This window comes from Pelophylax lessonae (genome assembly GCF_965119305.1).
Source record: "Pelophylax lessonae genome assembly, chromosome: 2".
In the NCBI taxonomy this organism is placed as follows: domain Eukaryota; kingdom Metazoa; phylum Chordata; class Amphibia; order Anura; family Ranidae; genus Pelophylax; species Pelophylax lessonae.
In genome coordinates this window covers 709,476,461-709,503,734 of record NC_138769.1, presented here as the reverse complement: position 1 = coordinate 709,503,734, position 27,274 = coordinate 709,476,461, and the positions used below count along the sequence as shown (strand labels likewise).

General features: G+C 45.7%; 1 protein-coding gene across 1 annotated transcript in view; it reads right to left on the bottom strand.

Moving 5' to 3' along the window:
• CCDC90B (coiled-coil domain containing 90B) overlaps window positions 1-27,274 on the bottom strand; it is a 91,205-nt gene that overhangs the window by 25,315 nt on the left and 38,616 nt on the right. Inside the window, exons 4-5 of the mRNA XM_082244464.1 lie at window positions 9,823-9,924; window positions 826-867 (exon numbers count right to left, since the gene is read on the bottom strand). Of these exons, the coding sequence (XP_082100590.1) occupies window positions 826-867; window positions 9,823-9,924 (144 nt within the window). The remainder of the gene's footprint in view (window positions 1-825; window positions 868-9,822; window positions 9,925-27,274) is intronic.

The following is a 27,274-nucleotide window of genomic DNA, read 5'->3' as shown; positions in this document are numbered from 1 at the left end:
TTTTTTTTTTTTTACTTGACAGGTACTCTGTGGAGTGATCTGGGGGTCTAAAAGACCCCAAACCCCTCCTCTGCACTTAAAAGCATTCAAAATGCCAAGTTTGGCTGTTGTGAATGCTGTAGTTTTTTTGAATCTGGCGCTGAGTACCCGGAAGTGATGCCATGACATCACTTCTGGGTTTCTGCATGGAGACCCGATCAGAGCCGAATGCGGCTTTGATCGGGTCTTCGGCGGCCATGCAGGCTGGTTGCCGGGGTCTCCCGGTGTGACGGGAGACCCAGGTGAGCCGCTGAAGGCGGTGGGAGGGGGGTACGTCCCCTCACGCTCCTTGTAATGACAGCCAAGCGGCTTCTCAGCCGCATCGATTGTCATTACAAGACAGCCGACCGTCGGCTATGGACGCCGATACCGGGGAGATACCTCTAGCTGCAGACATCACTCCGGTGCAAGCACTTTCCCAAAATATCAGTAATATCGGTAACCTCAGGGGCCGATTCCGGTATATCGGGGAAAGTGCATATCGGCTTTGCCGAGAATCGGTCGATCCCCAATTTACACTATATGCAGTGATACATTATACTGCATGGTAAAACGCCTGTCACCACAGGAACACTTAGGAAACAATTGTTACCTGTGTGTCCCATTCACACTGCAACGCAGCCTTGCGCTAACGTATTGATCAAATGCATATGGTGCTGCAAGCAAATGGCATCTCCTGGTCACTAAAACTGGGGAGGGAGACCAAGGGGTGGCCCCTCAAGGTTGCAGAGGACGCCATATAAATCGTGCCACCTGCATGCTTTTCTGACCCACTAAACTACTTACCGAGAGCTGCTGCTTGACATGCTCCAGTTCTATCTTCATTTTCTACAACATAACAGATAAGAGTCTTAAAATAAGACTTGGAAAGAGGCTTTAATCATCTATATCAGCCAGAGTCCCATAGTTAGTCTGGTTTAAAAAAAGACAAGTCCATCCAGTTCAACCAATAAAAGGGGGAAAAAAACAAACAAACAAACCATACAATCCCGTATACACAATCCTAAACCACAGTTGATCCAGAGGAAGGCGAAAAAACCCCCAGCAAAACATGAACAAATTTACTCCAGCAGGGGAAAAAATTCCTTTCCGATCCCCTGAGAGGCAATCAGACTTTCTCTGGATCAACTTTACCTATAAATGTTAGTACCCAATTACATTAAGTACATATAGGAAAGAATCCAGGCCTTTTTTAAAGCAATCTAGTGAGCTGGCCAGAACCACCTCTGGAGGGAGTCTATTCTACATTTTCACAGCTCTTACTCTGAAGAAATTTGTAGAATAAATTTCTGTTCCTCTAGATCAGCTATGTCCAAACTATGGCCCTCCAGCTGTTCGGGAACTACAATTCCCATCATGCCTAGTTATATCTGTGAATGTCAGAGATTTGCAATGCCTCATGGGAATTGCAGTTCCTGAACAACTGGAGGGCCATAGTTTGGACACCCCTGCTCTAGATGTAAAGAGTGCCCCCTTGTCCTCTGTGATGACCTTAAAGTGAACAACTGAACCCCAAGTTCACTATATGGACCCCTTATGTATTTATACATGTTTATCATATCCCCCCCTTAATCTCCTCCTCTCAAGTAAATTCAGTTCCTCTAATCTTTCCTCATAGCTGAGCTCCTCCATGCCTATCTGTCGCAGCGGTATCCATCCTGGAGCGGTTGCTTCATTGTCGTATACATGTGGCACACTGTGCACTGCACAAAACCTTCAATCTTGCTAGCACACATTATCCCAGTTACAATGTTAATATTACTAACAAGAAATTTCATATGTTACTTACAGGCTAGAAGACTCCTGTTATAATCTCCTGTTTAAAACTCTGGTTCTTAACTCACCACTTTGTCAAAGTTCTAGCAAGCAAAGGGTGAGCAAGCTGAGTGAGTACTACAGAAAGTTATATAGTACCTGTAGGACCCGTGACCAATTACCCACTCCCCTTAATTAGCAGACTGAAGGGAAGAAGGAAAGAAGGAAAGAAAGAAAAAAGGGTAAAAAGTGACCGAAAATATGTTTAAAAAGTTGCAAGTAAAGACCCCAAAGAAACTAAAAATGCAACCACAGAAATCACCAGCAGTCAAAAGCAAAACGGTTTTTCACTCTCCACTCAAATTTCCCACTCTTCAGATTCCAACCAGTAAAATGTTCAGTGAAACCCTAAAGCTCCTCCAGAGGTTTCTAGGGGTACCATCACTTAAGCAACCACGGACATGAATGATCATTTTAGCTAACTGTAAGTGGAGCATTCTTGCCATTGACCACAAATGTAAGGAGCATTCTTCCCAGTATCCATCACTCTAATGTACAGTAAGATGCAGACATAGTAATAATTAGCAGGGGTTCCCTGAGCCTAGAAAGTTATTGTAAGGGTTTCTCCATGTTAAAGTCGAGAAAGGCTGATCCAGAGATTTTCTAGGGGTTCCTTGACCTTTGGTTGATTGACCTCCCATTTGATGGTCCTGCATACTTCCAGGACTAACGCTACTTGGCAGTCAGCAGCATGACAATAATGATCCTTTACACAATCAGCAAAACTTCTACAAAGCGGCAGCGGTTTTTGAAGAAAATTCCCAGTATAATGGTTTTTGGTTCCAGTTGGTTCTTCCCTAAGCTGACCTTTAACATCACCTGAACCCTAAAACATGACCCTGAACATTATATTCTTGCACCTTTATCCTCACAGCACTTCCAATTCCAGCGCAAGAAAAACATCTCTGCTCCTCAAACCTATTTTTCAGTATGTTTGAAATCATACCTCACCTTTCTGATCATCTCCCTGTATCATGTCCCCAGTCTCTGACCATCTCTTGTATCGTGTCCACAGTCTCAAATCATCTCCTGTATCATGTCCACAGTCTCAGACCTTCTCTTGTATCATGTTCACAGTATCAGACCATCTCCTAGATTAGGTTTGCAGTCCTTGATCATCTCCTGTATCATGTCTCCAGTCTCTGACCATCTCTTGTATCACATCTGTAGTCTCTGACCATCTCTTATATCACATCTGCAGTCTCTGACCATCTCTTGTACCACATCTGCAGTCTCTGACCATCTCCTGTATCACATCTGCAGTCTCTGACCATCTCCTGTATCACATCTGCAGTCTCTGACCATCTCCTGTATCACATCTGCAGTCTCTGACCATCTCCTGTATCACATCTGCAGTCTCTGACTATCTCTTGTATCATGTCTGCAGTCTCTGACCATCTCTTGTATCATGTCTGCGGTGTCTAACCATCTCTTGTATCATGTCTGCAGTTTCTAACCATCCCTTGCAACTTATTTGCAGGCCCCAACCATCTTGTGCATCATGTCCATAATCTGTTGTGTTTCTACTGTGCCTGATAATGAATGCACATGCTTAGCATATACTCCCAGTCCCCACTGTGCCTTGGTGACAGTGTAAAATCATTCCAGTGGGCATGCCGAAGAGCAAAGATGTCGACACCAGCAAGAAAACCCAGACGTCGCATCACTGGAAGGTTGGTGAGTATTGTAGAGTTTAGTTCCAATTTAAAAACCAAATCACATTAAAGCCTTTGGAACTGGAGAAAGCTGGAGATTTTTTGCTGTGTCTGATGTGCCCCGTAAGGGTAGCCTATCACCTTTGAAAAATAAACATCTGTAAAAAAAACTTACCGTTAGTTCACCGGTAACGACTTTTCTAAAGAGCCTTCCAGGACGGCCCAAACATGAGAGATGATAGGCTCCTCCTACCGGAAACACAATCAATTAAACACAGTTAAAAGGCCCCACCCTTCCCTCCATCCTCAGTTGTAAAAAAAGTAAATTCCACAACCAGATTCCTTGAAGGAAGTGTTAAACATTCAGTCCACAGGTACTTACCCCTTTTTAACTTGTTTGCACCCTTTGATAGGGCGGGTAGGCCGGCCGTCCTGGAAGGCTCTTTAGAAAAGTCGTTACCGGTGAACTAACGGTAAGTTTTCTCCAATCGCCTTCCAGGACGGCCCAAACATGAGAGGATACTAGATTACCCCTGGCCTACCTTAGGGTGGGACAACTGCCTGCAAGACCTTGCGTCCGAAGGTTAGGTCCTGTTGAGACAGAACTTCTATCCTGTAGTGTTTCAGGAAAGTGTCGTGGCTGGACCAAGTGGCTGCTTTGCGGATCGACTCCCAGGATGCTCCTGCTTTCTCGGCCCAAGATGTTGCTAGGGCTCTTGTAGAATGTGCATTAACTTTTACAGGAGCTGGGACACCTGATGCCTCATAAGCGCTGGTAATTGCCTGCCTGATCCATCTAGATATTGAAGGCTTAGAGGCCTGCAACCCTTTCCTGGGTCCAGAGTGGAGGACTAAGAGGTGGTTTGATCTTCTGAAACTCCTTGTCCTGTCTAAGTAGATGAGAAGAGCTCTTCTAACATCAATACAGTGGAACCTTTCTTCCTTGCTGTTTTTAGGATTGTCACAGAAAGAAGGTAAGTTAATTTCCTGTGTTCTGTGGAAAGGAGATGCCACCTTCGGTAAATAGAGCGGATCTGGTTTTAGAACTATCCTGTCCGGGCAAACCGTCATAAAAGGCTCTTTGATAGAGAGGGCCTGGAGATCTCCTACTCTTCTTGCTGAGGTGATGGCCAGTAAAAAGGTCAACTTAAGAGACAACCTTTGGAGGGGAATTTCCCCCAAAGGTTCGAAGGGAGGCCTAGATAAACGCCTCTAGGACCCTTGTCAGGTCCCAAGGTGGGAACCTGTCTTTTAACAAAGGAGTAACTCTTTGGCTAACAAAAATCTCTTTATTAGCGGCTCCCTCGCCAGACGGGTGTCAAGGAACACTGAGAGGGCCGCAATTTGTACCCTAAGGGTGTTAATGGCCACACCCTTATCCACCCCTTCCTGTAGGAACTCTAGAATTACAGGGGTAGAGGGGGAAACAAACCCTTTTTGCTTGCCCCAGGTACAAAACATCTTCCATACCTTAGTGTAGATTTTTTTGGTAATAGGTTTCCTGCTCAGCAGGAGAGTATCTACAACTCTCTGTGAGCAACCCTTTGAAATTAAGAGCTGGCTTTCAGTAGCCAAGCTGTCAACTGAAAAAATTCCGGGTTTGGGCAGAAAACCGGACCCTGAGATAACAGCTTTTGTGAAATCGGCAGGTGCCACGGGGGAACTAGTGCCATGGACTTTAGAGTGGCAAACCAAGGCCTCCTTGGCCACCAAGGGGCGATTAGAATCAGCCGAAGATCCTCTGAGTGGTTCAGTTTCTGAAGAACCCTCGGGATCAACATCAGGGGAGGGAAGGCGTAAACCAGACTGAAGCGCCAAGGTTGGGCCAGTGCATCCAGGCCCATCATCCCCTTGGTCCTGGTAAGGGAGAAGAACTTTTCCACTTTTTTGTTCTGCTCTGTGGCGAACAGATCTACTTCTGGTGTTCCGAACCTCTGGGTTATCTTTAGGAAAATTTTGGGATCTAACTCCCATTCCTCCTCCTGGATAAGATGACGACTGAGGAAGGCTGCTTGCAGATTGTTTTCCCCCTTGATGTGGACCGCTACTAGGGAGATCACTCTTCCCTCGGCCCAGCCTAGGATTGAGGTAGCTAGATCCAAGAGGGGTCTGGATCTGGTCCCTCCTTGTCTGTTCAGGTATACTACCGTCGTAGTATTGTCTGAGAGTATTAGAACCTCCTTGTTGAGGATGTTCTCAATGAAGGCTTTCAAGGCCTCTCCTACAGCTTTCAACTCCCTGAAATTTGAGGAGGCTTGCATTGTTTCCAACTCCCAGACTCCCTGTGCTTGGGCTCCTTCCATGTGAGCCCCCCAACCCTGGGTACTGGCGTCCATGGTGATTTCTACAGGATCCCATTGTCCCCAGGGCCTGCCTCTGTCCAAGTTGGTCTGCACTTTCCACCATTTCAGGGATTCCCTGACCTGAGGGGTGAGGATGATTTGTTCGTCCAAGGACTCTGTTTTCCTGTCCCAGGATGATAGATGGAAAAACAAAAGTTCCCTTGCGTGTAGCTGTGCCCAAACCAACGCTGGTATACTGGCTGACATGAACCCCAAAACTCTCAGAACTTCTCTTCTGGAGCAGGATGGGGAGTCCTCTAACGCCTGGATCGCGGAGACTATTTTTTCCCTTTTCTCTTCGGTTAAAAATAGTTTCTGAGCCTTTGAGTCCACCAGGAACCCTAGAAAGTTCCGTAGTTGGGATGGTATCAGAGCTGACTTTTTTAGATTGATGAGCCATCCTAAGCTCTCCAAGACCTCTATTACCCGACGGGTATCTAGATCTACCTGGATCTCGGATTTTCCGAAAATCAGCAGGTCGTCCAAGTAGGGAATTAGGGCAATCCCTAACATATGTAGGTGTGCTACTGCCTCTGCAAGAACTTTCGTAAATATCCTTGGACTGGCAGCTAGACCGAAGGGCAATGCCCTGAACTGCCAATGAGTCGTTATCCCCTCGTTCTCTATGGCAAACCTTAAGAACTTTTGATGTTCTGGGTGGATGGGAACGTGCAGACAAGCGTCTCTGAGATCTAAAGTGGTCATGAAGACATCCTTTAGTAAGTTCTTTCGTACAGAATAGATTGTTTCCATTGAAAATTTTTTGTACGTCAGGAACTTGTTGAGTTTCTTTAAATTTATGATTAGGCGGAATTTGCCTGATGGCTTTGGGACCACGAACACGTGGGAATAGAACTCCTGAAGATGTTGATCTTCTGGTACTGGAGTTATTACCAGTTGCTCTGCAAGTTCTTGGATTCCCTGCAGCAGAGCCTGTTTTACTTGAGGTTTCTTGGGGACCTGGGTTAAAGTAATTGTGGTGGGTGGGATTGCGGTGAATTGAAGGCGGTAACCTTCTTGAATTAGCTTGTAAATATATGGGGAGACTGAAATTTCTCTCCATTGAGTGAGAAATTGGCTCAGCCTGCCCCCCACCTTGATGCTGGCGTCACTTGTTGTCTCTTGAGCCTGCAGTGGAGGGAAAGAGCAGATTATTTCTTTGTTTTCCCTTCCTGAATCCCCATCTCTTGTTGTGTTCCCTTTTTCGTCTATTTTGACTTTGTTCCTGGGGGCCTCGAAAAAATTTCCTGGGAACATCCTTCCTTTTTACTGGAAATTTCTTACCCCTTTCCGAGGACCTGGCTAGGACCTCATCCAACCCAGAACCAAATAATAATGATCAAAAGGCATAGCACAGAGTTTTGTTTTTGAGGTAAGGTCTCCCTCCCACTCCTTCAGTCAGATGGCTCTTCTGGCTGAGTTTAAGAGGGCACCCGTCTTGGCTGCAGCTACTACTGACTCTACGGCTGCATCCGCCAGATAGGCTACTGCCTTCCCAATTAGGGACAGTGAGTTCTGCAAATCCTGAGTCTTATCCTGGGTCTAAATTTTTATTTAGCCTGTCCAACCAACAGTAGGTATTTCTTGCTACACAGGAGGCAGCCAGGGCCGGAGGCATGGTAGAGGCATTGGACTCCCAGGCTTTCCTCAGGAGGGACTCTGCTTTCCTGTTCATGACGTCCTTAATACTGCCTGTATCTGCAAAGGAGAGGTCACACTTCTTGGTCACTTGGGCCAAGGGCGCATCTAATTTGGGACTCTTGATCAGCTGATCTATATCCTCCTCTTTTAAGGGGAATCTCCGTTTCCATGACACTGGCCTCTTAAATTTAGTTTCTGGGCGCTGCCATTGTTGAAGAACCAGCCCCTTGAGGGATTGGTGGATGGGAAAAACTCTAGAAGGAGTCTTGCCTAGACCCGTATAGAGTCTGTCCTGGGCTGATGTCCCTTTTTGCACATCGGGTATTTCTTCAGAGGCATACACTGCTTGAAGGAGTCCCTGCATGCTGTCTAGCCCAAACAGATTCCTGGATGGTTCTGTTTCCTCTATTTCTTCTGAGTCCCTATCTCCTTCTCCCTCTGAATTGGATAAGGAGGCAGAGCGGTCTATGTCCTCTTCTTCCTGACTATTCCTTTGCAATCCTGATGGCAGACCTTGAGAAAGAGACTGGCTGTCTTGCCCTGGTTTAACCGAAAGACTCTCCTGAGAAGAGGTCCCTTCCCCTGCAGGGGAGGTTGAGGTTCCCGAGTTCCCTAAGGAGGATTTTACAGTCTGGATAGTTGACAACATTTCCTCTTGGACTGTTTTTAGGAAGTCCTTCATTAAGGCTGAAGACTCTCTCCCTGCTAGCTTGTAAATGCACTTGTAGCAAAAAGGCTTTGTGTGGGAACTAGGGAGTTTGTCTGCACAATTACCGCACTTTTTTGAGGCAACAGATCCTAATCCTACAGGTGCAGCAGTAGAGGTTTCCTGAACACCGCTCTGGGACTCTGGAAGACAGGATACAACATCAATTAGTATCACTCTTCCATTTTTCTGAAAAGGTAAGGCCCTTAGAAAGGACACTTAAACAGTCCTACTATGGGCAGGGAGAGGGAACATCAAGCATTGCAGGAAAGCAAAAATACATCAGCAGACTTTTTTGGAGAAAGTTAGATGCATTGCAGCACTTACCCGGGTCCGACCTGGGTTTGGCTGTTGTTGCTTGGCCCTGCGCTTCTTCCTTCCCCGGTGGATGAGTAGAAGGCTTCATCTCCCTGGCAGCTGTCCGAGCTCCTGTGGCCTGGGAGTCTGCACTACTGCGTGATAGCGGTTCCGGCGTCTCCTCCACCTTCCTCTTCCGCATTGTGCAGGAACTGACGTCACTGGATGTTGTCGGGTCCTTCCGCTCCGACTGCAAGGCTTGAGGCGCTCGCGTCTAACGTCACTTCTAGCGGGAAATTCGAATCCGATCCGTGGAGGAGAGCTGCTGGCGCCGGGAACAAACTGTGAAAGAAACCTAGAGGGTCACCCGGGTGACCGACGGTTCCACCGATGGAAGAGGCGACCTGTGAGAGACCCGGGAGGGGTGGCAGGTAGAGCTCTACTCTCAGTGGCTTTGCTGAACCTGGCTCACAGGGGGACCATAGGACTATCAAAAAGTCTGCAGGTCAGTAAAAAATAACAAATGTTTCGTAGGAAAAAACACAATCTAAACTGAGGATGGAGGGAAGGGTGGGGCCTTTTAACTGTGTTTAATTGATTGTGTTTCCGGTAGGAGGAGCCTATCATCTCTCATGTTTGGGCCGTCCTGGAAGGCGATTGGAGAAAATGGCATTTCACTTCTGGACTTACCTGCAGCCTTCTAAAGCTCACAGTGTGCAGTGAAATCAGAGTAAGCATTTTTAGTATAGAAGAGGAGCCTGTACAAGACTAAGGGAAGGCTGGAGGTTAGCTTTGAAATTAAATATTTATAAGACCCCAAAAATGAATTAGAGTAAAAAAGAATTATATTAATCAAACTCAAAGTTTGAAGCTAAAGGCTACCAATAACAGCGCAGAGTCCGCCATGAACTAAATCCACTTAAGATGTGACTGTAGGACAATTGACCGGCTTTGCCAGCTCAAATATCAGCGCCTGATAAGTCACGTGGTCGCCTGACAAGTCACGTTCGGTCGCCCGCCATTGAACAGTACACGACCCGTTCTAATAGGAGCGACACAAGTCGCTCCAACTTAGAAAAAGGGTCCTGTACTACTTTGGGGCGACCTGGAGGCGACTTGCATTGACTTCAATTATATGAAGTCCGTGCAAGTCGCGCAGAGGTCGCGGTGCACAGGTCGCCCCAGCAAGTCGTGTCGCCCCTGTCTGAACGGGGTCTTAGGGAAGGAAAGGGAGGGCTGGAGGCCAGATTTCAGGAGGGGGTAGAAAGGGAAGGACACATTTCCTTACAGTTCATTATTTTGAACACAGGGAAGTTTGAACAATTACCTCATTTTCTGCCCGTAGGGTGGCAAATTCGCTTTTCTCCAGAATCACCATGTCTTTCCGTATAGAGTCCAAGTGTGCCATGACCTGCTGGATGGTAATCTCCTGTAAAAGAGGAGAATAATATTTATTATGGTCTAAGAAAAATGGAACCACCACCAAAATGTATTTGTAAAATTATGGATAGCGTCTGAAAGGTTTGTTAGGCTTTTGTTTCCTTCTGTGCCCCCACTTGAGAGATTTCCCTTAACTTCCTGCCTTGGCAACTTCAGTATTCGAAAGAAAGGTAAAGTCCTGTTGGAGAGATTTCCCTTCACTTTTCTATACTGGAGATGAAACAAGAAATGAGAGAAAATCTTGAAAGTGAAAGGAATTCTCTTGTGAGGCTTACTTAGTCGAAGGTTTACCCTCACCTTCTGTTCTAGGGGCAGCTATAAAATACAGATTTCCACTTGTATCGGTGACAGCGATCAACAGCAGGAACAAAGACAGAAGTAAGACCCCGAGCGTGTATTTTGGAGGTGCTGAAGTCTGCTTATCCATAGTTCATGGTTGAATAAAGTCAATTAAATTAATTTGGGCGCAACGGCTCTTGTGTGGCTACTCCTAACAAAACTAGGGTACCCCTACAACCCGGGACCCAAAGGTTATCTATATGTGGAAAGTCAAATGAGAGCATCATACCAAACACCTTAGTCCAAAGTTTTTGCAATATTAGAGCTTGTTCATACCATAAAATATCCAATGCGTTTTGAATTTTAAAATTCTCCCCTCCATCAGGGGCCGGGCTCAGATTTTGTATGAAATTAGGAGAACTCAAAATGGCACAGTCACCAGGGTCACCTGTTTAAAGGACCTATGTGACCCCTTTTTATTATTAATGCGAACAAAGAAGAGTCCCATAAGCAGCATATTACAACAAAACCCTGTATGTAGAAAGTGAAAACAGCTTCCGCCCAGGCCACATCCAGCCCACACACCTCCAACGCATTTTGCCCCGCCTAAGGGGCCTAATTATGGGGATAAAGATTCCATGCATGGGGGGTGAGGGTGCATGGCCATTCAAAACAGTGTCCAAAAGGATCCTGAAGAACTCACAGGTGCACAAAATTGAGAGCACAGCAAACTATTTGAAAGTGGTGTACACATCAAAAGGTGAAAAAATAGAAAACAACAAAAAAGACAGTTCAAAGAAAAATAATCTCTCTACAATGAACCCCCTTTTGCCGACTGCAATAAGCATATGTACACGTTACGGTTTGCAAGTGGTTTACCAGGGTTATGGCTGAAGCTATCTCCCATAACCCTGGTATTTTTATTTTTTTTAGCCAGGGGCGGCTTTCTTATGAAAGTGATCTGGGTGGCTCGACAGCCTATGGATCGCTTTGGGAAGCAACGGGAGGGGACATCCTCCCCCCAACCCCCACCACTCACCAGTGTTTCTTGGACTTACAGTCTTCTCCAGCACGCCTGGGAGACAATCCGACGGCACAGCTGGCTGGTCACAGAGGCACTGAGAGACTAGATCATCTCCTATTGCCTCTATGGCCTTGGAGGACGGCAACTCAGGTAAGACTGTGGCAGTACCGAAACGGCATTCGCCCAAACCGTTATATTCCTTTTAGCGCATACAGAGAGATTACATTACATTGCCAAAGGGTGGGCTGCACGAGCATTCTTTGGACTGTGTGGATGTTTTCCAGTTGGCCGCAGGCATGGCCTGTTAGCAAAGCCAATGGCAACAACACCACATAAAAGATCCCGTCTGAGATAGTGTGTCGCTGGGGTCTACCTGAAACGATCAAGTCGGATCACGGCTGCCACTTCACCGGTCAGATCTTCAAATGTTGAATAGCCATCCCTTCCTTCTGTTAGCTCAAAACAGCGGAGAACTGTACTTTTTAGCACAACGGGATTAATTGCGCTTGGCGTATATTAATATCCAAAAGGTGCATTTATTAGCGCAACTGAGTTATTTGGGCATCAAGCGTACATTAAGATCCAATACACATTTCATCTTACAATGGTACCCTATGGGACTTAGAATCTGCGCCACATCCCTACTACCATACCTACCTGGGACCAGTGTAGTCACTCCCTTTATCTTATTCTCGTATCACCACTTGTCTATCAGCCCCTATACTGTCCCTCGAGGTCTTCGATCTCCTTCTCTATCCATAGTTGTACAAAGTCACCTTTAAATCCCCGATTTTATGCATGCTAAACTTAGCTATTTGCATCTATTTATATAATCTAGAATAATTGACCTAGTATTTACCTTGATTTACAATGCACAAAAAAAAAAAAAAAAACCTATTATGCCCTAGGAGGCCGAATGGCACAGTGCCACACATGACAGGCTTGGGTCGCTGTAAAATAACACTGCATATTATTGAAATATTTTGATGATTATGCATGGGAATTAATGCACGGTAGTTCAGCAATAAAACAGAAATTGCATAATTTAAGGCCATTATATGGGAAAATTATTCAAGATGCTTATGCTTATTCAGTAAAAAGCAGGTACTAGGAGATGCCCCTAGTTTCTTGCTCCGGGAGCTCAATATGTAAATGCCAACTTACAGCTCTGAAGTTGGTGCCCAAGCCCGCCCAAGCTCCCCTCCAACACACACACATGCTGTTCTGTATCCAGCTTGCTGCGACGCTGTGAAAGCTGTGGCGGAGCACAGGGTCAGCTTTTAGCTTTTTTTTTTAAATCTCTGATTTATTTAAGTAGAGGGGGCCATAGAAAGTATACAGCCGGAGGTTCAAACCATACATGAAGTCCACCAGTGCTTTGTCCATGAGCAAAAGGTTCACTTGACTACAGATCACCCCAACTGCAAACCTTAATCTTGCCACTCTGTTTGGCCAACAAGAGCAACGTACCCATACCACTGCCCTGCCTGCCATGTTACAGTGCTGGTGCTTGGTGACTGGGCCAGCACTGTCACGCTGGGGTTGGGAGAAAGCTCAACTTGCTGTAAGCTCCAACTGGAATGCTCACTCACCTCCCTCCCAGTAGCCAAAGGTGGTGAAAGGTAAGTATGTGGAGTTTGGGTTGGAAGTGAAAGTGATATTAAAGTGGTTGTAAACCCACTTTAAAGACTTTTGCCTATAGGTAAGCCTATATTAAGGGTTGAGAAAAATTATATAGGGAAAAATAATGGCCGCGCTCACCAGAAAAATTTGTGATGTAATAAGTAAATAAAAATGAATGAGTAACAACCCTAAATAGTAAAATTAAACCAATGCGAGTACTTAAATGTGATATTAGTGCTCAAATGGAATTATCTCTATATCCTACCTTAAACCAGAAGGTAAATATGAATAGTAAAACACAAAATTTGTTACTGGATAAATAACTTATACAGTGATAAATATACAAAGGTGACTAGTGCTATAAAGTGCAGCAAATCTGTCCCAACAGCAATGTTAATGGGCCCAGAGACCAGTCCAATAGATGTTATCCAATGATAGGGATATCAATAGGATCCTTTTATGCTTCTTAAATTTCAAACACCTCCACCATACACCTTGACCACCTGGTGAGTCAAACTTCTTACTGGAAATAATGGACCCTCAAATTATAGGGGGTAAGAGCTTTGTTGCACAGATGCAAGACAGGGTATGGCAAGTATCCTCTTGTATGTTACCAGCCAAGCATGAGCCATCCTCCTAAAGATCTAGCTAACAGTGTGATGGGCTCATATGCATCATAGGGATAAAAAGAGACTCTCCATGGTGAAGTACATCAATGTATGGCAAATTTATTAAAGAGTAACACTTACAATGAGGTAAATCAAACAGACGATAGTACCAAACAATCTGGGTCCTCGGGGAACGCCACTTCCGCGTTCCGGTACTTGCGTTCCACCCGGAGCCCGGAAATGACGTGGCACGTGTAACGCAATGCGATCAGACGTCCCGACGCGTTTCGTCAGCGCGCAGCTGGCGTTATCACCCTTGATAACAAAATGCAAAATTAAAAAAAAATGCATCTCCATTTGAAATGCATTGAAAACACGTAAATAAGGCATAAAAAACGCATTAAAAGCACACCTGTGTTGCATTTTTGAGTCACATGTCCTGTGAAAAACGCACTGGTAACGCTGTAAAATCTCTGCGGATCACTGTAAAAATAGCCTAAATATAAGGGGGGGAGCTGCTGATGCATGAAGGTAAAAATACCTGAGCCATTAGAACCACTTTAAAGCGGAGCTTCATCCAGAAAGGAGAAGTTCTGCCTTTAGGACTTCAGGACCATTGACAATGCACAGTGCGGCTCACACATGCGAAACCGGCTCTGAAGCACCAAGATGCCACAGCCATGTGCCTAAAGTTGAGATGCTGCAACCGGGGACCAAAGATCGGTGGAACAAAGGGCTCGGGTGAGCACAGCGCTGGGTCCTGGGACAGGTGAGTGTCTAAAGAGAGACTAAAATTGAATGATTTGGCCTCAACACCAAACGATATGTCTGGCGAAAATCCAATACAGCTCACCATCCAAATAACACCATTCCTACAGTAAAGCATGGAGGTGATAATATCCTGGTATGGGGGTGTTTCTCTGTAGCAGGGACTGGAGCACTTGTCAGGATAGAAGGAAACATGCATGGGGCAAAATACTATCAAACTCTTGAGGAAAATCTGCTGCCCTGTGCCAGAAAGTGGTCAATGTGAAGAAGGTTCACCTTCCAACATGACAATGACCCAAAGCACACTTTTGTGGATGGAACCAAGCAAAAATCACCACATAGTGGTTGAAGGAAAAAAAGATGAACGTCCTTGCATGGCCTAATCAGAGCCCAGACTTGAACTGCATTGAAAAACTGTGGAATGACTTGCATTCCACAAATGATCACCATTAAATTTAATTGAACTTGTCTTGAGCACTTCCCCAAAGAGTGGGCAAATATTGCAAAGTCTAGATGTGCAAAATTAGTAGAGACATCTCCCAACAGACTAAAGGCTGGAATTAAAGCAAAAGGTGGTGCAACAAAATACTGACATAAGGGGGGTGATCCTTTTTCCAACTCAGTGATTCTGGTTTTGAATTTTCTTTCTGACATGTTGGCGTTCTATCTTTCACTTCGATGTTATATGTTGCACTAGTAAAAACAGCTGGATAAAAAAAAAACTGTATCTGTCTTTATTTTAAGGCTGCAAAGCAACATAATTTGATTTTAAAAGAGGGGTGATTCTTTTCTATACCCACTGTATGTGTTATTACACTATGGGAGTTTACATAAGATGTATTATAAAAAGTTCCATACATTTTTTTTTTTTTTTGAAGAGTTAAAAAAAAAAAAAGGCAGTAGTTTATAGCACCAATAAGATATGACAGGCTTTATCAGGCCCTAACACAGGTCTTCTATTGCATCCCATCAAGATTTTAACATCTACTGCTCAAGCTACTGAGGAAGGGGGAGGTGTTTCCCCTGAAATGTGTTGGTTGTATTTGATGCTCTTACCAAATAAACATTTCAAAATGACCTTTTAGTGATATTATTTATTATTATTATTTCAGGTACTTATATAGCGCTGTCAATTTACGCAGTGCTTTACATATACATTGTACATTCACATCAGTCCCTGCCCTCAAGGAGCTTACAATCTAAGGTCCCTAAATCATATACATACATACATAGTAGGGCCAATTTTCTTTTTATACAGGATCCAATTAACCTACCGTATGATATGAACTTTTGTACTAGGTGTTCCCTAATACCCATCTCAGAGCTTGTCATCATTTGTCATGACCAGGGAGGTAGCAACCTTGGTCCAGATGAACGTCCACCTAAACCAGCCTCTCCCTTTTATTACTGATGAACCCAAAAATTAACTAACTTTCTGGGTTCAGGGAATCTCTGCTAATAATTACCATATCTACAATTCATGGTACATTAGCATGGTGGTCAGTGGGAAGTGTGCTCCTTACATTTGTGGTCAGTGTGAAGAACCTCCTTTACAGATAACTAAAAAGATCAATGGTGTCATGGGTAACTTCAATGAGCAATTTCTGCCTCTCAGATGTCAAGGAACCGCTAGCAACCTCTGGAGGAACCCTGTTGAGAAAGGCTGATCTAAAATATACCTTCATCATGGATCAGCTCCTTTGAAGGAAGAAGCAAGCCTCATATCTAATCATTCCAGTGCCATCACACATGCATTAAAATAAAAAAGGGAATGGTAGGGAAGTTCAATCCATTCCACCCCCATGGTGTCCTTAGGGGGTCCAGGAAAATAAAAAGCTGCTTGCTACACCAATTGTTGCCACTTCATAGTGCTGCAGTATGGATGAAAAGGTCATCCTAGGCATAACAGTATGTGAAGAATTTCCGGAAAAAGGCTGCCTGGGTCTAGGGCCCCTTTAGTCCATTACATTTAACCTTTTTTGCTGCCAGGCCTATTTTTCGATTTTTCAAACAGGCATTATGACAAAAAAAAAAAAAAAACAACCAAAAACTTCCCCATACCATTTGTTTTCTGAAAGCAGAGGACCTAAATTATAAAATGTAATGCATTTATGTTTTTTTACTCCCAAGCTTTATGTTATCAATGTGAACTTGTTTTAAAAGCCTTGTTTATGGATCCAAGGAGGCAGACATTTTCATTACATATGCAGGCAGCTGATACAGATTAGGAATAGAGTGTCCCCAGTCTACATATAACCTGTTTCCTGGAGCCGCGGACCTTGGGGCTATGAATTAGTAAATGCTCCGTGCTTGGTTCCCACTGCTCACCACCCTAAGGACTCAGTCACACTATTGCGATTAATACCCAATACAATTATGCAATTAATACATAGAGCAATATTTGTTGCAATAACATGCTATTCTTTTTATGTCTTGCTCTGCATTTGTTAGAATGAACCCATGCGATTAACTCAATGATACAATGCAGGGCAATTCAATATACTACAGTGGGGAAAAACAAAATGGGATTTTTGAACCTACCATAAAATTCATTTCTCTGATGTTCATTGACAGACACAGCTCCTGATCTTCTTAACCATTGGGTTATACTGCCCCCTACAAGAGTAGGACACTAGGCAGGAAAAAAGTCTGGCTACGCTTATGGGCAGTCCCAGGGGGTATACTCCCTCTCTCTGCTATAGCCACTTAGTTTTGTTACATTATCAGAATTACAACTCCACAGAGGGGTGAGTGTTGTGTCCGTCAATGAACATCAGAGAAATGGATTTTACGGTAAGTCAAAAATCCCATTTTCTCTTTCGTTCATTGACGGACACAGCTCCTGATCTTCTTAACCATCGGGACATCCCAAAGCAGTGTTAAACATGAGGGATGGGAGCAGCGAAAAAGAAATTCCCAAGGCTAAACAATAGCTAACCAGGTAAACAGGAGCTCAAACAAAACAACTGGAGCCCACCTGAAAAGAACAATAAACCCTCAAAGAGGACCAGGTCCTCTAAACAGCAGCCTGCAAAACTTTGCGGCCAAAAAAAGCATTAGCAGATGCCAACACATATCCTTTATAGAACTTTGTGAAAGTGTGCACCGGCGACCAGGTGGCCTCCTTGCAAACCTGCCTCACTGACGCTTGATGACGGAAGGCCCAGGAGGCACTGAGCGCCGGAATGGAGTGCACCTTGACAGGGAAATGAGGAACCTGACCCTTGATGGAATAGGCCTGAACCACCGTCTGATCCATCTGGAAATGGGCGCAGAGGAAGCGGACAACCCTTTCTGAGGCCCATCCATGAGCACAAATAGGGAGTCCGAATTCCTAAAAGACTCTGTAGCTGCCAGGTACACCCTTAATCACTCGGACCATATCCAAGGCATGCAAGGCAATTTCCTTTGGATATTTTGACCTGGGACACAGGGAAGGCAACACAATGTCTTCATTCAAATGAAAACCAGAGACAAACATTGGAAGGAACAACAGACAGGGGCGAGGGAACCACCTTATCTCTGTGAACCACCAAGTAAGGTGAATGACTGGATAACACCGCCAATTCTGACACCCTGTGCGCAGAGGTAATAGCCACTAAAAAAGCCACCTTCTGAGACAGTATAGGCAGGGGGATCTCTCGAAGATTCTCAAAAGGAGGCTTCTGGAGGACTGAGAGCACCAAATTGAGGTCCCAAGGCGGTAACGGAAACAGCACTGGAGGAGCCAAGTGCCAAAATCCCTGAAGAAAAGTACGCACCAGGGAGTGTGTGGCCAAGAGCTGTTGAAAGAAGACTGCTAAGGCCGACACCTGGCCCTTGATAGTACTCAAGGCCAGATTCTGCTCAACCTCCCGTTAAAGGAAAGTCAAGAACAGAGCCACCGAAAAAGAGAGGGGATGAACCCCAAGAGGCTCACACCATGCAATGCATGTCTTCCACGCACAATGGAAGAATTTTTCAAGAAATAGATTTCCTAGCTTTTAACAGCGTTGGAATCACAGACAAACCTCTATTCATCAGCAACTGGCGTTCAACAGCCAAGCTGTCAAAGCCAGCAACTGTAAAGCAGGATGGAAGATTGGCCCTTGGGACAGCAGATCCTCCGTGAGAGGAAGTTTCCAAGGAACGTCAGCGACCAGCCGCACCAGATCAGCGTATCAAGCCCAGCGAGGCCAGTCTGGGGCCACTAAAATGACCGGAATCCCTTCTGCCTCGATCCTGCGTAGAAGTCTTGGCAGAAGCTGGAGAGGAGGGAAGGCGTAAATCAGACGATATTGACCCCACGGGGCCACCAGTGTGTCTGTGGCGTCCACCAGAGGATCCCATGACCGAGCCACAAACTTCTTTACCTTTCTGTTGAGCCGGGACGCCAACAGATCCACCTCGGAATGCCCCACAGAAGGCACAGCTGATGAAACACCCCCGAATGAAGGGACCACTCCCCTTGGTCCAACGCCTGCCGAGTGAGGTAATCCGCCTGCAAGTTTTCCACCCCGGGAATGTGTACGGCGGAGAGGGCTGGAACATACCGCTCTGCCCCAGCATCAGTGAAGGGGGGGGGGTCAGATGGGGGTGAGATGGCCCACAGGGACCATCAGACCATCCCATGGATGGGCCGTCTACCCCAAAACCATCCAGGGGGAGAGGGGGGACAGTTACGTACCATACCAGGAACCAGGTGGGCACTGCTCCAGACAGAACCTCCTCTCCATTGAAATGGGGGGCTGTCAGCCAGGAGGAACTCTGACATAGCCCCATCTGATGGGGCTATGTCGTGACCAACCTAGGTCTGTGTGCGATTGCTGGCCAGACTGGGGTGACCACTGGATCTAGATTATCCAGCCCGTCGCCCAGTCTGGCAGTTGATAATCGATCTCACAGGGAAAAAAAAAAAATAGGAGAAAAAAAATCTATCAAAAAAGAAAAAATTGCCAGAACCAGAGATCCCAGCAAGGAACTAGGTCCTTACTCCTGACTAGGCAGAAAAAAAACTGACTACCTATAGCAAAGAGAGGAAGTATACCCCATAGGTCTACCCATAGGTGTAGCCAGACTTTATTTCTGCCTAGTGTCCTACTCCTGTAGGGGGCAGAATAGCCTAATGGTTAAGAAGATCAGGAGCTTTGCCTGTCAATGATAATTATTTGATCCCCTGCAGAATTTGTAAGTTTGCCCACTTACAAAGAAATAAAGAGTCTATTATTTTTATAATAGGCGTATTTTAATTGATACGGACAGAATATCAATCAAAAATCCAGAAAAAATACATAATACAAATGATGTTATAAACTGAACTGCAGTCCAGTGAGTAAAATACGTATTTGATCCCCAAGCAAAACATGACTTGGGTAGGAAAAACCATTGATGGCAAGTACAGAGGTAAGACGTTTCTTGTAGTTGGTGACCAGGTTTTCGCATATCTCAGGAGGGATTTTGGTCCACTCTTTTTACAGATCTTCTCTAAATTCTTAAGGTTTCTTGGCTGTCACTTAGCAACTCGAAGTTTTAGCTCCCTCCATACATTTTCTATAGAATTAAAGTCTGGAGACTGACTAGGCCACTCCATTACCTTATAGTGCTTCGTCTTTGAGCTTGTGCTTGCGAACAAGGGTTTCTCCATCAAGTACCAAGTCATGTTTTGCTTGGGGATTGAATACTTATTTTACTCACTGGACTGCAATTCAATTTATAACATTTGTATTACGTATTTTTTCTGGATTTTTGCTTGATATTTTGTCTCCATCATTTAAAATACGCCTATGATAAAAATGATAGACCCTTTATTTATTTGGAAGTGGGCAACCTTACAAAATCTGAATAGGCTGCATTCTCAGTGATGCCACTAGACTCTAGCGAATGGATAAGCTGCATCCTCAGTGATGTCACTGGTCTCTTGTGAATGCATGGGCTAAATTCTCAGCGATGTCACTGGTCTCTAGTAAATGGATAGCTTTCATTCTCAGGGATGTCACTGGTCTCTAGTGATTGGATAGGCTGCATTCTCAGTGATGTCACTGGTCTCTAGTGAAGGGATAGGCTGCATTCTCAGTGATGTCACTGATCTATAGTAAATGGATAGGTTGCATTCTCAGTGATGTCACTGGTCTCTAGTTAATGGATAGGCTGCATTCTCAGTGATGTCACTGGTCTCTTGTGAATGGATAGGCTGCACTCTCAGTGATGTCACTGGTCTCTTGTGAATGGATAGGCTGCACTCTCAGTGATGTCACTAGTCTCTAGTAAATGGATAGGTTGCATTCTTCGTGATGTCGCTGTCTCTAGTGAATGGATAGGCTACATTCTCAGTGATGTCACTGGTCTCTAGTGAATGGATGGGCTGCATTCTCAGTGATGTCACTGGTCTCTAGTGAAGGGATAGGCTGCATTCTAAGTGATGTCACTGGTCTCTAGTGAATGGATAGGCTGCATTCTCAGTGACGTCACTGATCTCTAGTGAATGGATAGGCTATATTCTCAGTGATGTCACTGGTCTCTAGTAAATGGATAGGCTGCACTCTCAGTGATGTCACTGGTCTCTAGTGAAGGGATAGGCTGCATTCTCAGTGATGTCGCTGGTCTCTAGTAAATGGATAGGTTGCATTCTTCGTGATGTCGCTGGTCTCTAGTGAAGGGATAGGCTACATTCTCAGTGATGTCACTGGCCTCTAATTATTGAATAAGCTACATTCTCAGTAATGTCACTGGTCTGTAGTGAATGGATATGCTGCATTCTCAGTGATTGCATGGGGGGAGGGGCAGCAGCGCTATCCCACGGTACATAGTCTACAATGTAACTCAGGCAGCCTTGATGGAAAACCTTGAAAAGTTTATTTATAAAAAAAAATTTATATATATATATATATATATATATATATATATATATATATATATATATATATATATAGTGATGATTAAAACATAATAGAATGTTGTCCAAACCAGATCAGTGGCGTTGCTGGGGGTCACAGGATGACCGAGCCGCTGGGTGAGCCGGAACTGTGTAGATGATCACAACAGGAAACCAGGCAGAAGGGAGAAGGATCTTATATGCCAAAAGCAGACCGGACCAGCCGGTAGGGTGGCGTGGCTTCCTCCCACCGATAGTGTGGCTGCTCGCACCGAAGCAGTGTAGACGTGCCGCGAAGCCGCCACCCGGAGGTATCCACAGCGGAGGCCGCTACCCGAAAGTGACGTCCGCAAGCGTCGGGACCCGGCCTGGAAAGCATTAGGGTTGCCGTGACATGTTTCGCACTGCTGTGCATTCTCAGTGATGTCCCTGGCTCATAATAAAGGTACTTTAGTACATAATCAGAAAAGCTGCTGTAAGTGAACTTTTTAGAAATAATCTTTCGTTTTCAGCCCATAGTATACATTCAGTCCTAGGTGGTCAATTTCCTCTCTTCCACTGAACAGTAAATTTTTCACTACATGATGGATGTCTGACAGGCGCACAATGGAAATGACAGATTCCATTACTTGCTGAAAATAAATATCTGAATATGGGAGGATTAATCACACTGTGCTGCATTTCTTGATGCCTAATAAAAAAAGAACCTGGTAACATAAATTTGATACGAGAGACATTCAGTTGGTCATTGTATGACATCATTTGATATAGCTGTATGCTGAACATTGTTATCAAATATTCAGGGAAACTCGAGTCTTTCCACACAGCAACATTCCATCTGCTTTACATAAATATACTTTACAAGGGCGATATAAGGACGTTCGCCCAGGAAAATGTCAACGATGCTCTCAATGAGTTTTCCTTCGGTAATAAGCAAGAAAGACATAAATTGTGAAAACAGAAATATTCCACTTAGCGCTATCTAGAGGGCACATAAAATACAAAACTTAGATTAGTCACAGGGAACACAAGAACAAAAAGCCCAATTGTAGGCTCGAAATTCACTTGGATTACCCCTTCCTAACACCGATGCCTCTCCAACTCTAATAAAAAAAACAAAAATCGGTATACTTAGCCTTTTTCCAGGGGTCTTTGGTCTAGTTGTGTGACACCACAGGTCCTCTTTATCCTCCATATGTCAGTGGATCCTGATTGCAGTATTCCCCTGTGAATCCAGGGCAGAGGGGTGAACTGTAGACACCTTGGGCTCACAGGAAGTGGGTTGAAAGACATTGGGCGCCATTCAACCCGAAACAGGATTTGCAAATACAAGAAACAATGTGTGTGTCCAGTTGCTGCTTCTGTGCTTTATATATGATGCTTTTATACTGGTTATAACACTGTTGTTCAAATGGACCAGTGCATATGGGAAGTGTGCATATCACTCAGTGCGTTAATAGCTAAACATCCAAAACTTTATATAAAACACTATATTGTCAAAAGTATTGGGATTCCTGCCTACACACACACACACGAAAAAGGGAGGGAGGAGAGAGAGAGAGAGAGAGAGAGAGAGAGAGAGAGGAGGGGGGGAGGAGGAGAGAGAGAGAGAGGAGGGGGGGAGGAGGAGAGAGAGAGAGAGAGGAGGGGGGGAGGAGGAGAGAGAGAGAGAGAGGAGGGGGGGAGGAGGAGAGAGAGAGAGAGAGAGAGGAGGGGGGGGAGGAGGAGAGAGAGAGAGAGAGGAGGGGGGGGAGGAGGAGAGAGAGAGAGAGAGGAGGGGGGGAGGAGAGAGAGAGAGAGGAGGGGGGGAGGAGGAGAGAGAGAGAGAGAGAGAGGAGGGGGGGAGGAGGAGAGAGAGAGAGAGAGGAGGGGGGGAGGAGGAGAGAGAGAGAGAGGAGGGGGGGGAGGAGGAGAGAGAGAGAGAGAGGAGGGGGGGGAGGAGGAGAGAGAGAGAGAGAGGAGGGGGGGAGGAGGAGAGAGAGGAGGGGGGGAGGAGGAGAGAGAGGAGGGGGGAGGGGGAGGAGAGAGAGGAGGGGGGGAGGAGAGAGAGGAGGGGGGAAGAGAGAGAGGAGGGGGAAAGAGAGAGAGGAGGGGGGAAGAGAGAGGAGGGGGGAAGAGAGAGGAGGGGGGAAGAGAGAGGAGGGGGGGAAGAGAGAGAGGAGGGGGAGAGAGAGAGAGAGGAGGGGGAGAGAGAGAGAGAGAGAGAGAGAGAGAGAGAGAGAGGAGGGGGAGGGAAGAGAGAGAGGAGGGGGAAGGAAGAGAGAGAGGAGGGGGAGGGAAGAGAGAGAGGAGGGGGAGGGAAGAGAGAGAGGAGGGGGGGGGAAGAGAGAGAGGAGGGGGGGGGAAGAGAGAGAGGAGGGGGGGGGAAGAGAGAGGGAGGAGGGGGGGGGAAGAGAGAGGGAGGAGGGGGGGAGAGAGAGGGAGGAGGGGGGGAGAGAGAGGGAGGAGGGGGGAGAGAGAGGGAGGAGGGGGGGGAAGAGAGAGGGAGGAGGGGGGGGAAGAGAGAGGGAGGGGGGAAGAGAGAGAGGAGAGAGAGAAGGGGGGGAGGAGAGAGAGGAGGGGTAGAAGAGAGAGAGAGGGGGAGGGGAGAAGAGGGAGAGACAGAGAGAGCGCTAATACTAGGGGTGCACTGATATGTCGGGCACCGAAAATTATTAGCCCAAAATCAGGTTATAGGCATTTTGCCAACAGAAAAAAAAAAAGGTGCTGATAATGGCCACCAAAAAACGCATGCGCGATTTTGCCGTGTTTACAGTGTGTTTTTCATAGGTCATGTGACTCAAAAAACGCATCCAAAATGAAACACAGGAGCAATTTTGCCGTGTTTTCAATGCATTTCAACAGGGAGGTGCGTTTTTTTTTTTTTTTTTAACTGACCAAATATGCGCCGAGCAGGATTTTTAAACGGAACAGACCAATGTGAAGACATGCATGGAATTTAAGGGAAGCATTTTTCTTCAGCTTTTCTTGCGCTTTGTTTTTTTTCCCTTTATTGCAAAAGCACTTCAAAAACTGCTCAGTGTGAAAGCAGCTTATGGGCTGAAAAGGTGCTGATTATGGCCATATTCATTTAAATTCTTAATATTAATTAAAAAGTTGAATAGAATACAATTATATATATATATATATATATATATATATATAGATTTTTTTTTTTTTAAACTGTCCTTTTCGGTATTTGGCCAATTGCATCCTGAATTTTCGGTTTCAGTCCAGAATTTTCATTTCGATGCACAACTAGGTTAACACAGGGTAAACAAAAATAAAATAAAAAAAAATAAAAATGTATAATTATACACACACACACACACACACACACACCTCAGCATTAGGCCCCTTTCACACTTGTGCGACTTGTCCTGCGACTTGGGACTGCAAAGTCACATGACAAGTCGTACTCCATAATTTCCAATGAGTACCGTTTATATCTGCGCAAAGATTTCAAAGTAGTCCCAAAGACACCCAAAAACAAAGTGAAAAAATGACGCAGCAGACTATCTCAGTAGTTTGTATGGCCCCAACGTGCTTGTATGCATGCCTGACAATATCAGGGCATGCTCCTAATGAAAGGACAGATAGCGTCCTGGGGTATGGCAGTCATGGATGCCACTGTTTAGCCTTGACAGGTGGGTGTGTCCCTCCATGGATATGCCTCCCCAGACCATCACTGACCCACCACCAAACCAACCATGACGAACAATGTTACAGGCAGCATAATGTTCTCCACAGCTTCTCCAGACCCTTTAACATCTGTCACATGTGCTCAGGGTGCACCTGCTCTCATCTGTGAATAGCACAGGGGGCCAGTGGCGGACCTGCCAATTCTGGTGTTCAAAGGCAAATGCCAATCGAGCTCCACGGTGCCAGGCAGACCCAGTAAAGGAAGTCGGGCTCTGATTGTTTGGTCAGAGATAGTCACACCAGTGGCCTGCTGGAGGCCATTTTGTAGGGCTCTGGCAGTACTCATCCTATTTTTCCTTGCACAAAACCATTCCTGTTTTTTAGGTTGTCTCATTGTTGCTCATCTAGTACACCTGTTAATTTCATTAATGCCAAAGCAGCTGAAACTGATTAACCTGCCCCCCCCCCTCCTTAACTGACCAGATCAATATCCCAGGAGTTGAACTGACTTGATCCTATACGCTGATTGCCCTCTTCCCACCCAGCCACTGCACATATACGGCCGGGTGGGTGCATTCCTGAACGTCCTTCAGAAGAAGTGAGATTACGCTGCGGCACAATACTGGTGTGCCTGTGTCCCCCAGACACAGCGCAACACCACTTGGCAGGTGGGCTCTGTCTTTGGCCCTCCTGATCACATGATGGCTGTGTCCAATCACAGCCATCATGTAATGTAAACACAGCCGTTGTAACGTTGATTGGCCCTGCTTCTCCTCACACAGAGCCTGTCAGTGAGGAGAAGGAGAGCGGATCTGTGCTGCCAGATGGGGATCAGTGAGTTTTGAGCTGTTTTACTGCTTTTTACACAATGATCACCCAGCTAGTGCCCCCCCAAAACAGTGAAAACACCTGTCACACATCTGTCCGTGATCATCTGGTGCACACATCGGCCACATCTGTCCCAGTGAACATCTGTCAAATCTGTCCCAGTGAACATCTGCCAAATCTGTCCCAGTGAACATCTGCCAAATCTGTCCCAGTGAACATCTGCCAAATCTGTCCCAGTGAACATCTGCCAAATCTGTCCCAGTGAACATCTGCCAAATCTGTCCCAGTGAACATCTGCCAAATCTGTCCCAGTGAACATCTGCCAAATCTGTCCCAGTGAACAACATCTGTCACACATCTGACACATCTGTCCCAGGAATTATCATATGGCCACATGGCTAAAAAGTTATTTAGCAGGGAGGAGGCTTTCCAGATACTCCAGAGTATATTGGACGAGAGTAGCAGGGAACTGTCTCTTGTTAGACTCGGATACCGAGTATGAGCCAGTTGAAAGCAGTGGCTCTGAAATGGAAACTAAGGTCGACAGAATCCTAACACAGAGGCTCAGGAGATTTGAGCAGGCACAGGCATCCACCAGCAGCGCAACAAATCCTGAGGCATCAAACAGCAGTGCAACAAATCCTGAGGCGTCCACCAGCAGTGCAACAAATCCTGAGGCATCCACCAGCAGCACAGCACTCCAAGATTATAAGCAGGCATCCACCAGCAGTTCTGCAAGTCCTTGTGCAGTTGCAAGCACAAACAGGGCAACATTCCTAGATGAAAGGCCAGATGCTAGTAACGGGGCGTCGTATCCACAACGAGGCAGGGCCCATACTAGCCTACCGGATGTATTATTATACCCTACATGGCTGCCCGATACTTGAACATAACCTGTAATTCCCCCTTTTACAGCACAGCCAGGCCCTCAAATACAATAAAAAAATGTAACTCCACTTTTTATTTTAATTTATTTTTCATGGTTGATCTGCTGAACTACATAATAGAGCAGTGTAATCTGTACGCCAGTCAACATATTGCAAGCAATCCCGATTCTTCTTATGCCCACCATTTTGTTTGGAAACCCCTCACAGTGGAATCATTTAAGATGTTCCTTAGACTAACCCTTAACGTGGGGCTGACAAAAAAAAAAAAATAGAGTTACTTACTGGTAACATCTTTTCCAGTAGTCTTTCAGGACAGGCACCTTGAGAGAACCTGGCTCCTCCCTTCTGAGGAAACACCGCCCCAATTTCTTGGATATCAGCCCCCTGCCAGCATGCTGCCTCAGTTCTTCGAGAGCACCTCCGGCCACTGGGGAGACACAATAGTTAATTTTACTAACCTTCAACCTCTGACTGTCTTATGTTCAGACCTTATCGGGTGGGTAGCAGTGCTGTCCTGAAAGACTACTGGAAAAGACGTTACCAGTAAGTAACTCTATTTTTCCCTAATCGTCTTTCAGGACAGGCACCTTGAGAGATCAGCGAGTACTCACTTTTTTAGGGTGGGACTACCGCTTGAAGGACCTTCCGGCCAAAGGCCTGATCCTTAGCGGAGAGTAGGTCCAGTCTATAGTGCCTGGTGAATGTCCCATAACTGGACCAAGTTGCAGCCCGACAGATTTGTTCCGGGGTAGCACCAGCTCTTTCCGCCTGAGAAGTTGCCATAGCTCTAGTGGAGTGAGCTCTAATGCCTATAGGCGCCTCCTTTCCACAGGAAATGTAGGCCTGGCTAA